At 45.1% G+C, this 12988-nt stretch overlaps 1 protein-coding gene across 1 annotated transcript; it reads right to left on the reverse strand.

The window, feature by feature from the left end:
* Positions 1–3841: 3841 nt before the first annotated feature.
* On the reverse strand, positions 3842–11443 carry LOC308234026 (uncharacterized protein). The gene is made up of 2 exons (XM_080641206.1): positions 11224–11443; positions 3842–6843 (listed from the first exon to the last, which is right to left on the reverse strand). Exon 2 carries the CDS (start codon positions 5716–5718, stop codon positions 4720–4722), a length of 999 nt encoding a protein of 332 aa, XP_080497332.1. The 5' UTR covers positions 5719–6843; positions 11224–11443; the 3' UTR covers positions 3842–4719.
* Positions 11444–12988: the final 1545 nt, after the last annotated feature.

Genomic DNA, 12988 nt, shown 5'->3' on the forward strand with positions numbered 1-12988 from the left:
AAACTGAGAAAAGCATGTGTCATTTTGTTAGATATTGCCTGCTTTCCCAAAATTAGCATACCAATTTGCATTCCGACCAGCGATGTCTAAGAGTCCCTATTTCCCCCCAGGCTTGACAATGGAATGTGTTGGTGTACTTTTTAATTTTTGCTAATCTGATAGGTGAGAAATATCTCAGTATTACTTTAATGTGCATTTTTCTTATTAAATGGTTGAATAGTTTTTCATATGCTTAAGGAACATTTTTTATTCTTTTTTTTGTGTGTGTGAATCATCTGTTCATGTCTTTGACTCATGCGTCACGTTTCTGCAACTTTCCCCCCTCAATTTTTAAAAGTTCTGGTATGTTAGCGATGTTATACATTCATGTATGTTACATGTTATAGTTTCTCTCAGCTTGTCATTTATTTTAGACTTTTCTTGTTTTCTTACAATAAAATAATTTTATTTTCATATAAATAAATTTATTACTCTTTTATTGCTTCTAGATGAATTTGCTTTTTATTAAACCCAGGAATGTTCAATTATAATAAACACCTTTTGCTATAAATAAAATATTTGAGCTTAAATAATGTGAATTATAATAACCTACTTTTCCATTTTTAAATATTTTTCCACTTAAAAAAATGTTCTGGAAAAAAAGCAATCATTTAACAAATAAATAAAAACATGTACCTGAGGGCACAGGCTCCAGTATGGCTCAGCAGGGCACTGGCCAGAGGCCCATGACCCTTAGCAGCAGTAACAAGGCATGTCTGCTGCTCAAGAACTATGGCAGCAGCAGCAGCAAAGCTGGAGGAAGCTTCAATGGACTTAGTTCTCAGGTCTCCACTAGACTTCCCTGTGCTGTACAGACTTTTATAGACAGAAAATTATCCTTTTTCCCTGCTGCCTAATGAAATTTGGTTTCAAGTCACCTCCTGTGATACACTGTTGCCTTCCCGCTCACACACCAACATGAACAGCATTTATTCCATATATTGCATTGCTGCAATACTCTAAGCCTGGCCATCCTCCTTCCTTTACCTACCGATGGAGAACCCCATGGTTGCTTTACCTGGTATAAAACTATTGATGCTCTGAGTGGATCTTTTAGATACTCCTTTGTTTGTTTGTGGTTGGTTCATACCTGAAAAGAAAACGTAAAAATTGCCAAGCAGGTGATGCTATCACAGACTTGAATTTACCTTCAAGCTTCTCACAGAAAATCAGGTTTGAATTGTGTGGGTCCACTCATACGTGGATTTTTTTTCAGTAAGTACACAGTCAGTCCTATACCCCCAGGTTTTACATTCATGGATTCAACCAACTGAGGATCAAAAACAGTGTTTTCTCTGTGGTTGGGGATCTGCAGATGTGGAGGGCTGACTGTAGGCATTGTTCTATGTCATCCTTTATAATAAAACTGCAATATGCAAATTGACCGAACAGCAGAACGAGCAGTTACTATGATGTGCACTGACCACTGCGGGCAGATGCTTAACACAGGAGCTGTCCCCTGGTGGTCAGTGTGCTCCCACAGAAGGAGCGTCGCTGAGTCAGAAGCTAGGCTCACGGCTGGCAAGCACAGCGGTGGTGGTGGGAGCCTCTCCTGCCTCCACTGCAGGTGGACAGTAAGGAGCGCGGGGTCCTGGACTGCCAGAGCCTCAGACTGAGAGCCCCGGACTGCGAGAGGGCGTAGGCCAGGCTGAGGGACCCCCCGTCCCCAATCCCTAGTGCACAAATATTGTGCACCGGGCCTCTAGTTTTTTATAAGAGACTTGAATATCCATGGATTTTGGTATCCACTGGGTGGTCCTGGAACCAATCCCCTGTAGATACCAAGGTATGATTATAGTTAAGCTTTTGGGGAGTCAACAGTTACACTCAAATTTTCCACTATGGCAGAATGGGGGGTTGGTGCCCTAACCCCTATGTTGCTCAAGGTTCAACTGTGTTGCTAATGCAAGCAAGCAGTCCATTACATGGATGTACCCAATCTAATTTATCCACTTTTGAAAATATTTTTGTATTTTTTTTTTAAAATATATTTTATTGATATTTCACAGAGAGGAAGGGAGAGGGATAGAGAGCCAGAAACATCGATGAGAGAGAAACATCGATCAGCTGCCTCCTGCACACCTCCCACCGAGGATGTGCCCGCAACCCAGGTACATGCCCCTGACTGGAATCGAACCCGGGACCCTCCAGTCCGCAGGCCGACGCTCTATCCACTGAGCCAAACCGGTTTTGGCGAAAATATTTTTGTATTGATGTGCTCTTCCCAATTCTTTTGTATTCTGAACAGTGATATAATCATTATCTTTTAATGTACATTTTACAATTTGGTTATTTCTTGAGAATAGCTGGATTTGGATTGATGGGTAAAATGCAAACATATGTGTTTAAGATTTTAAAAAAATAGAAAAGCTGAACTGTCAGCCAGTGAGGTTTTATTAGTTTATGATCCGAAAAATAACCCATGTGTCACCTGGCTCACACCCACGCCAACACCGGGAATTAGCATGCCTTTCCATCTTTGCTGTATGAGGAGGTGAGCCAAGTGAAAATGGTGGCACATTTCTGTTTGTTAGAAATTATGGGGTTACTGGTAAAGGTGAACTTTCCTTTTCTATGTCCAGCTGGACTCGTGATGCTGTTTTCTGGAGAGATGGTCTCTGTGCTGCAGGGGGGCCCGACTGTAAGAAGGTGGGGCCTTACCTTTGCCGTCCTCTCCTTCTGCCCCATACGTCACACAGAGGCCCCAGGTCAGGGAGAGGGAGGGCTCTCATGCTTATGCCATGTGGGGACAGTGCAATGAAAAATGGCCACAGGAGAACAAAAGAGGAACTTGCTCTCATCATACACAGTGAAAAATGGGAAGTCGTTCTAGAGGCAGAAAACTGTTAACTACAAGAGGAGGCTGAGAAGGCCTCCTATGAGAAATGGACAAGGACACAATTCACACGGCATAGAGACAGAGGGACAGGTACTGAGACACAGACAGAGCAGGACGGTGGCTGACTAGGAGGCAGCAGAACTGAGGAAGAGTCTTTAACCCAAAAGCTCTGAGCAGCAGTCTGTGGCTGTGTCCCTTATTAGCCCTGTGATTTGGGAGTTTAGCTCACTCTGCTAAGCCTTACCTTCCTGTTCTATCAAATGGGATAACAGAACTAGTACATCATGGCAATGTTTTAGGAACTGAGAACTGTGTAAGCCACTGTCTTACTATATTTAAAGTCTCAACAAACTTTACTTCTTAGAAACTCTATCTCATGGTGAAAGGAGCTCCTATTCTTTGAAAGGTCATCTAGTTAGTGCAAATTTCAACTCAGGGCTCTTGTCACATTGCAGTGCTTCCTCTAAACTGACTGTGAAGATCAGTCTCAAGCTGGTTCATTTTTCCCTTCCCCTTAGTGCCTCATTTTTTTTTTATATATATATATTTTATTGATATTTTGCAGAGAGGAAGGGAGAGGGATAGAAAGCTAGAAACATCGATGAGAGAGAAACATCGATGAGCTGCCTCCTGCACACCTCCCACTGGGGATGTGCCCGCAACCAAGGTACATGCCCTTGCCGGAATCGAACCCGGGACCCTTCAGTCCGCAGGCCGACGCTCTATCCACTGAGCCAAACCGGTTTCGGCGCAGTGCCTCATCTTGATAACTGCTGCAGCCCACTGTGATTTCACCAAGAATGACCTATTTCCAAGTAGTCCTCTAGCCCCCTGCATATACTGCCAACTCCTCTCTGACAAAAGAGCCAATACACAGTTGGGAAAGGATAGTTTCTCTTCAATAAACAGTGCTAGGAAAACTAGATACTCACATTCAAAGGAATGAAATAAGACGCTTATCTTGAGTCAATTGTTGATTTTATTTTTTTTCCAATATGAAAAACACTTATCCTACAAAGCAAAAAAGATAAAAAAATGAGTGAAATTCTAACGTGCATTTTTGCTATTTCACTGTCCATTTGTTAAAGAAAATTGGCAAAATTCATAGATTTGGCAGAACATATGCTCAGACATTTAAGCAAATATAGAGATAGCAAATGCACATTTGAAAAAAGGCTCACCATAAACCCTTAGAAAAAATGCAATTGAACAATGATATAGCATGACAACGTTAAATAAAGGATGACTGACCAAACCAGATCTTTTCTAGGATGTGGAGGAATTAAATCTGTCATACACTGCTGGAAGAATGCAAATAGTGCAATTGGCTTAAATCACAACTTCCTAATTTCTTTAAGTTAAACATTCACCTCTCCTCTGACTTGGACATTGCATTATCAGTTACTAATGAAGATAAATGAAACCTATCTCCATTTTAAGAATTATACACAATCCTTATTAGGCCAGTGATTCTGTAGCAATTATGCTTTCCCCTAAACCCTACTGTCCTACACACAAGAGACCATCACACATGGAATTGTAAACATTAGGACACATGGCCCTTTGCAATATCTTTAAAAGTGATTCCCTACAAAAGTATCAGTACAACCTCTGAACATGCTGATGACAACGAAAATGACTGTTTCTGGCAAAATATTTCCCACATTCACTGCAATCCTGAGGCCTTTCTCGTGTGAACTCTCCGATGATGATGCAAGTATTTGTTCAGGGCAAACGATTTCCCACATTCGCTGCATTCATAAGGCCTTTCTCCAGTGTGAAGTCTCTGATGATAACGGAGGCCACGGATACTGGTAAAAGATTTCCCACACTGACTGCATTCATGTTTTTCTCAAGTGTGACATTTCTGATGGTGACGGAGGCCAGGCTAGTAGTAAAAGATTTCGTACACTGACTGCACTTATAAGGCCTTTCTCCAGTGTGAAGTCTCTGATGACAACAGAGGCTACTCCTACTGGTAAAGGATTTCCCACATTGACTGCACTAATAAGGCCTTTCTCCAGTGTGAAGTCTCTGATGATGACGAAGGCTATGGCTAGTGGTAAAAGATTTCCCACACTGACTGCATTCATGTTTTTTTCCAGTGTGAAGTCTCTGATGGTGATAGAGGCCATTGCTAGTGGTAAAAGATTTCCTACACTGACTGCACACATAAGGCCTTTCTCCAGTGTGAAGTCTCTGATGATAACGGAGGCTACTCCTACTGTTAAAGGATTTCCCACACTGACTGCACTCATAAGGCCTTTCTCCAGTGTGAAGTCTCTGATGATAATGGAGGCCATGGCTAGTGGTACAAGATTTCCGACACTGACTGCATTCATGTTTTTTTCCAGTGTGAAGTCTCCGATGGTGACGGAGGCCATTGCTAGTGGTAAAAGATTTCCCACACTGACTGCACTCATAAGGCCTTTCTCCAGTGTGAAGTCTCTGATGATAACGGAGGCCTTCACTAGTGGTGAAAGATTTCCCACACTGACTGCACTCATGCCTTTCTCCAGTGTGAAATCTCTGATGACGACGAAGGCCATGGCTAGTGGTAAAAGATTTCCCACACTGACTGCACTCATAAGGCTTTTCTCCAGTGTGAAGTCTCTGATGATAACAGAGGCCATGGCTAGTGGTAAAAGATTTCCCACACTGACTGCACTCATAAGGCCTTTCTCCAGTGTGAAGTCTCTGATGACGACAGAGGCTACTCCTACCAGTAAAAGATTTCCCACAATGACTGCACTCATAAGGCCTTTCTCCAGTGTGAAGTCTCTGATGATAACGGAGGCCTTCGCTAGTGGGGAAAGATTTTGGACACTGACTGCATTCATGTTTTTCTCCAGTGTGACATTTCTGATGATAACTCAAGTGACAGTTCCTGACAAAAGATTTCCCACATTCACTGCACTTATAAGGCCTTTCTCCAGTGTGAAGTCTCTGATGATAACGGAGGCCATCACTAGTGGTAAAAGATTTCCCACACTGACTGCACTCATAAGACCTTTCTCCAGTGTGTAGTCTCTGATGACGACGGAGGCCACGGCTAATGGTAAAAGATTTCCTACACTCATCACATTCATATAGCTTTTCTCCAGTGTGAACTCTCTGGTGTTGCATGAGGGCTCCCCTTTGGCTAAAGAATTTCTCATATTCGCCACACTCATGACGCTTTTCTTTAGAATGAACTCGCTGGTGTTGAATAAGTATGGAGTGTTGTTTATAGCATTTCCCACATTGATTGCACTCGTACGGACTTTCTCCGGTGTGTAATTTCTGATGATAATGGAGATCAGAGATTTTTGTAAAAGATTTTTCACATTCACGGCACACAAAACACTGTATTCCATTACAGACACTATGGTCCTGAGCAAGCGTCTGGTTACAGCCAATGGCTTTCTTGCTGAAATAAATCTGCTTTGCACATGCCCCACACCTCAACAGTTTCAGGCTGTGTTGTGTTCCCTGCTGCTCAACCAAGTGGAAAATGTCTCTCAGGACTGGCCCACAACTCTCACAGGGGTGGCTCTTCTGGGAGGACAAAGCTACATTGGGGTTCTTTGCCTGTGACACTCTCACAGAAACATGCTGTTCAGCAGGTGCCTCCACATCCTCTGCTCCACAGCAGCAACCTAGAGAGGATATGAGTTCAAAGTTCTCGAGCATCACTTCGAGGAACAGGTGTCTCTGAGTCTCATCAAGAAGGCACCATTCCTTCTTAGAGAAGCGCACAGCAATATCCTCAAAGGTCACACCAACCTCAGCTGAGGGCCTCTGTGGGTAGAATGGGGTGAGGGTGGCAGGAGAGGAGGCAGCCAGGGACACCGTGGTCCCTGTCCCAGGCCCAGCACTGGTCACCTGGGAGGCTGGTTGGTGGGGACCGCGACTCTTGCGCCTTCTCATTCTGACATCTCCACCAAGACCCGGTGCTCAGGATGCTCTGACCCACTTAGGTGATCCTGAGAGAAGAGGAAATGCCCATCACAAGGAGAACACTGGAAGTCAACTATTGACTTTTTTTATACCTAGGCATATGCCCTTGACAGGAATCAAACTTGGGAACCTTCAGTCCACAGGCCAACACTCTTCCACTGAGCCAAACTAGCTAGGGTCAACTGTTGACTTTAAAAAGGGCAAACAACTGCACTGCAAAGCTTTCTATAAGAACCTCAAAGAATGTGTATGAGCAAGTGTAGCTTAAAAAGGGTCAGTTTACCCATATCCTAAAGTACACTTGTTGCCTGGGTTTTGAAATAATTTGGATGAGATAAACAAACTCATGAGTTTGGCCACAGAAATACAAGAGTTGCTATTGATTTCAGATGAAAAGGTGTCTGGAGAAGATGGACCTTCTCACAGAAGTAATTACAGAGAGACATAAAATAACTTTGAGAGAAACATATTTTTTTCGAGGATAAAAAATTTTAAAATGGATAAAAAAGAAGCAGTAACAAAAAAGACATTCATAACATTAAAAAAACACTAACTGTAAGGGAAAACCATCTTAGTAACAAGGAAAATTAAATACATCATGTTTAGCTAAAAGTAAAAAATCTGAAATTGATGAGGAGTTCAACAGTGGCCAGAATTGGCAGATCTCACGAAGGCCCATGGAGCCACATCCTCTAGCTCTTAGTGCCACATCTGTCAGCTGTCACAGCACTGGCTCACGCTAACAAGACTTCCCTGAGGCTCAGCAACAGATGAAGAGAAACAGTTACCATGGCGTTGGAGATAATTTTGTGACGACACAGTGTCCTGTCCTACCTAGAGAAGATAAGGCTCTGAGAGAATTCTTGCTCTAGATCAGCCGTGGGCAAACTACGGCCCGCGGGCCAGATCCGGCTGTTCTATCCGGTTCTCTTGCTCTCCCCTCCGCTCCTTTACTTTGAATTTATATTAGTTCACACAAACATTCCATCCATGCTTTTGTTCCGGCCCTCCGGTCCAGTTTAAGAACCCATTGTGGTCCTCGAGTCAAAAAGTTTGCCCACCCCTGCTCTAGATGTTCCCCATCTGCAGAGCAGAGAGGCCTATATGAAGCAGTCACTTAATTGAAGGGGTTGTTTCCTCAGGTACCTTCCCACATTTATTTTCAACAGCCTCCTTCTAAATGTAGACTTACTGTCTGCACAAAATGATAGTGCTTAATATGGAAAGTGAAACTCTGGAAATTTAATTTTGAAAAAAATACTAATGGATCGGTACACTGGTACACCCATTGGCACATCCTCACCAGGAAGGGAAAGAACTTCACATGTGCACTAGCTCAGACTACAAACTCCACCGTTAAGAGGGGGACCCACGCAACCCCGTTTTCCTGTGGATGCTCTGGCATGCTAGTCTGCCTCCTGGGAAACCTCTTGGTCTTGGGAAATCTTGGACAACTGCCATTGGACCTGCACAGGTCTCAGTGAGGTCCAGGGAAAGTAACTGGATAAACTACAGAAAAAAAAAGTAGGTTCAGGCAGTAACACGGTTCTCCTGGCTCCAGGGGATGGTAATTTCCATTAAAGTAAGTGGTGACATTACAGAAATCTGAGAATGATGAGGAGAGCCCAGCTGGATAGAACCGAGCTTTCAGGCAGGGAAATCGAGACCTCATCATGCCCAGGATGTGATTTTCTCAGGAGGGAGGTCATCATGACAGGTGGGAGGGAGCAGAGGCCACTGTTACATATTCCTCTACTGAGGCCTGGACATATTTCTGAGGCTAAAATCTGAACTATGGACTAGAACTCACTTGAGGAGCGTCTCATGGATCTTCTTGGGGAAGAAGAGCAGCTGGAGCTCAGGTAGCTTGGAGGAAGCACAGAGAAAAATATTGGTATGACTACTTCTTCCAAATTAGATTTACTGTATACAGAAATAATAGTGCTTAATATAAAAAGTAAAACTCTGGAAATTTAATTTTGAAAAAATATCAATGGATCGGTACACTGGTACACTCATTGGCACATCCACTGTTTCACAAATTTCTCATTTTGGGCCTCAAAGAACTAGGGAAATGTTTTTATTGCATGAAAATGTTGACTTCTTTGTCCTCTTACTCACTGCAGTAATTTCAACTGTATAATCACTCTGTGACACCTTTGTTTAAATTTTAATACTAGTGGCCTGGTGCACGAAATTCGTGCACATTCAAAGGGAATTAATTAGAGGAAATATTTTAATATTGCTATTTGCCCTTTCTCTATAATAGAAGTGTCAGTGATGAAAGAAAATTACTAAAATGTATATGAAAATCATAATGCTGTCAGAGTCTGCGGTGTGCCGTGGGACCCAGACTCAAGTCCCCACCCACCTGCGCGCTCCTCGAAATCACATGAGACCCAGATTCAGCCAGCCCCACCCCTGTCAAGCTTCACCAGATGGGGGGGTGGGGGGGGGCACAGCCTCAGGTCCCACATCCAGCCCCGCCAGGCAGGAGGGACAGACTCAGGTCCCCCGGCGCATGCCAGATGGGTGGGGTGCAGCCTTACGTTTCCTTGCTGGGCTAGGGACGTTCCTTGAGGTCCCCCATCAAGCCCCACTTGGTGGGGGGGGTGGCCTGAGGTTCCCTGGCCTGGTGCCAGGGTGGGGGGTGGGGGGCATGGCATGAGGTTCCCCGGTCTGGTGCCAGGGCTAGGGTGAGTGGCCTGAGGTCCCAGATCAAGTCCCGCAGGGCGGGGGAGGCAGCCTCAGTTCCCCCGTCAAGCCCCCCCATTGGGTGGGTGGTGCAGCTTCAGGTCCCTGCTGATTGCTGGTTAAGTCTCATTACAAGAACTCAGCCTCTGCTTGGGTGCAGCCATCTTGTGTTACAAAAACCCCCCGCCTCTGCTGTGGGCACCTCCATCTTTGTGTTGGTTAATTTTCATATTCCCTCTTTATTAAATAGGATAATTGTATTGATTTTAGGGAGGAAGGGAGAGGGAGGGAGAAAGATTCTCATGATGAGAGAGAATCACTGACCAGCTGCCTTTTGCATGCCCAACACTGGGAATTGAGCCTGCAACCCAGGCATGTGCCCTGACTGAGAATCAAACTGTGACATTGACCTATCCTGGTTCATAGGTCAATGCTCAACCAGAGTCACGCTGGCTGGGCTGCACAACTGTTTAACCTTGCAACTGTTGTTTTCAACTTAGGGGCTGGGAATCTTGCCCTGGGCATGTACAGCTTAGGAACTGACAAACACCTCAAGTGGAAACTGCACATTGAATTTTGGGCTCATTTCTCTAAGGTTCCCGCTTCCATTTCAAATCTCAGACTCCATGGTATCTCTGAACTCCAACTTCCTTCTTCCCAGCCAACGGAAATGCCACAAGCCCTGGCCACCTCTTTCAGCTTGGTCTCTGTTCCTTGCTCTATGAGTTAGTAAATGTTCTGTGGGGAAAGCACAGGTAAATGTGGGGCTTACCTAGGTGCTCCCACATTTTCTCCAGCAATTTCCTTCAAGTTCTGTCTGACTTGATTTTTCTCTAATACCTTCAGTTCCTCTAAGTATTTTATTCAGCTTTTCTACCATATAAGCTACGCCGTCACCCTCCGATATGGAGGTTGGATGCGCTTTATGCTCATCCACAAATGTCCTAAAGCTCCAAGGTACTGACTGGTTTAGGTTTCATTCACTCCACATTTGTGACTGTTCTCTTACCCCTTCCTTACATGTTGGGGAGCACATGAGACTTGGTTGGAAAGTTTGTAAGGAGGACATTCTGATAAAAAGGAAGTGAGTGGAAGGCCGCCTGCCCTGTTTATTGGAATTCCGACTTAGGGGAGTGTTGAAGGTGGCACCCCTAACTATTCCTTGACCTTTCCAAACAAGTCTGTGCATATGTAGACCCCGGGGTGTTTACTGGAATCCTTATGCTTAATCCCTGCATGCCCTTGCCTAGAGGACAGTGTAAACACATGTGTCCCCCCAAGGATCTAAACTAATCTAACATATAAAAGCCAAGGGTTTGTTTGGTTTAATTACTTACCTTTTGAAATTCCAAGGGACTAATTCATTATTTTGGTAGCAGGTAAGGGAGGACACTAAGCATACCGCTCCTCTATAACCTGTGTTTCCACTGCCAAATCTAAAACTTTTCGGGCTGCAGTATAAGTGGGACAGGATGTACCTACAAACCGCTCTTAGCCAAATCCAATTCCCTCATTTGGTTCTTAGTGTTCCTCAAAGCATCTCAGTGGCATTACATCCAGGGGAACACTCCGCTCTGGCGGAGACTTTCTTCCCTTGGTCTTCAGAACATCTTTTCTTCTGTCCTTCTCTTCACTCTATTTCTCTGCCTCCCGGTCCCTCGTCGCCCAGTGCCCGTCTGCCGTGCAGCCTCCCTCTGGCCCGCCAGACTCACCTGCCACACTTCAACTGTGCGTTTCCCTTTGTGTCCCGCAAGGAAAGGCAGCCGGCGCTCCTCAGGCTCTCTCGGGACCTGGCTCCCGGGGCGCGGGGGGACGGGTCTAGCCCTGAACCTCTGAGGTGTCCGCGGCCGCCTCTCAGACAGTGAAAAGCGGATGGGTGCGTCCAGCGCGCACCAACTCCACCAGGCGGGCGCGCACCTCCATTTCCTGGGAAGGGACACGTGGTAACCGGAAGCTCCGTCCTGGAGACCCTCGTAGGCGGGGCTACCTCGTCCCGCCCTGTTCCAGGCGAAGCCAGACCCCGCAGTCTCGGCGGATTTAGGCGCTCAGCCGGAACCTGGGTGCTGTTGAGACCGGAAGGGAAGGGAAGCCCCTGTTGTGGGATCCCGTCCTCGTGGGCGGTGCTACCCCGTCCTGCCTGGATAGAGGCCGAGCCACAAGCCCTGGTCTGTTCAGTGAGTGCTGGGGGTCTGGGGTGCTGTTGTTAGAAATGCTCTTAAAAGGTGCCACGGGAACTTGAAAATCGCTCGGCAAGCAAATTTCCTTCTCCAAAAGCATGCAAGGCCAACAGAAAAATGAACCGGGCAAAGCACACCGAAGGGGAAGTCCGTTCTCTTTGTATCTCGGACGCATGGCTACACTCTGCTCCGATTGGTTTAAGGGCGTGGTCTCACCATCTGGCGCGAATGTCTAATTCCAGCGGCGCCAGCGGGCTGGGGTGGGTACATCTGGTCCAACTGAATACCAGGAAATGGGGCTTAACTAAGTACAAGGAAGTGAAACCACAACACAAAGTTGATCCAACGCTATATAAGAAGGAAATAAAGTTAGTATCTGAACTATTATTATTTTGACCGAAAAGAACCTTTGATTCGTACACTGTCACTGCATCTGGTGGCTCAACTCCTACCCCTGAGCTTCCTCAGTGTGGGTCCCACTCATGCGGTCCCAGCAACAAGGAAAGGAACCAGTCCCTGGCCACCCTTTAATGAAACAGACAGTATGTATACCTTTGAGGGGGACTAGCTTAGTTAGGGGTTAGGTAAAGAAATAGTTACATCTGTTCCATGCACTTCAAGGGAGTTGTAAAATGAGAGTGCAGAAGGGAGGTGTTTTTTTTTCCTCATAAATTTTTTTTAAATTGAATTTATTAGAGTGACATTGACTTACAAAACCATACAGGTTTCAAGTGTACAACTCAATAAAGCATCATCTTGTTAGCATAAAAAACATTCAAACCTGTAAAGAATTTTTGTGAGTTTATTTGAGCCAAACTGTCCACAATTGCTGGGAAGCAGAATCTCCACTTATTGGGATAATGCTCCAGAGAATGGCAGGAGACACAAGTGGGTTAGATCCATGGTCGGCAAACTGCGGCTTGCGAGCCACTTTCGGCTCTTTGGCCCCTTGAGTGTGGCTCTTCCACAAAATACCATGGCCTGGGCGAGTCTATTTTGAAGAAGTGGTGTTAGAAGAAGTTTAAGTTTAAAAAATTTGGCTCTCAAAAGAAATTTCAATCGTTGTACTGTTGATATTTGGCTCTGTTGACTAATGAGCTTGCAGACCACTGGGTTAGATGAAATCCATTGGTGATGGATTAGGGAGGCGGGAGAAAGCAAAGTCGGAAGGGGAAACCTCTGGGATTGGATAAAAAGTAAGATGATGGACACATGCTTTTTTTACTTAGGTGAGTGCAGGAGAGTTAACAGTCAACAATTAGCATGATTACAATAACAAGGAAGGAATTTGTGACATCTG

The sequence above is a fragment of the Plecotus auritus genome (genome assembly GCF_963455305.1).
Source record: "Plecotus auritus genome assembly, chromosome: 9".
NCBI classification, from domain to species: domain Eukaryota; kingdom Metazoa; phylum Chordata; class Mammalia; order Chiroptera; family Vespertilionidae; genus Plecotus; species Plecotus auritus.

Excerpts from the sequence above, each read along its gene's own strand:
- LOC308234026 (XM_080641206.1), bottom strand. The coding sequence starts at position 5,718 with ATGAATGCAGTCAGTGTCCAAAATCTTTCCCCACTAGCGAAGGCCTCC.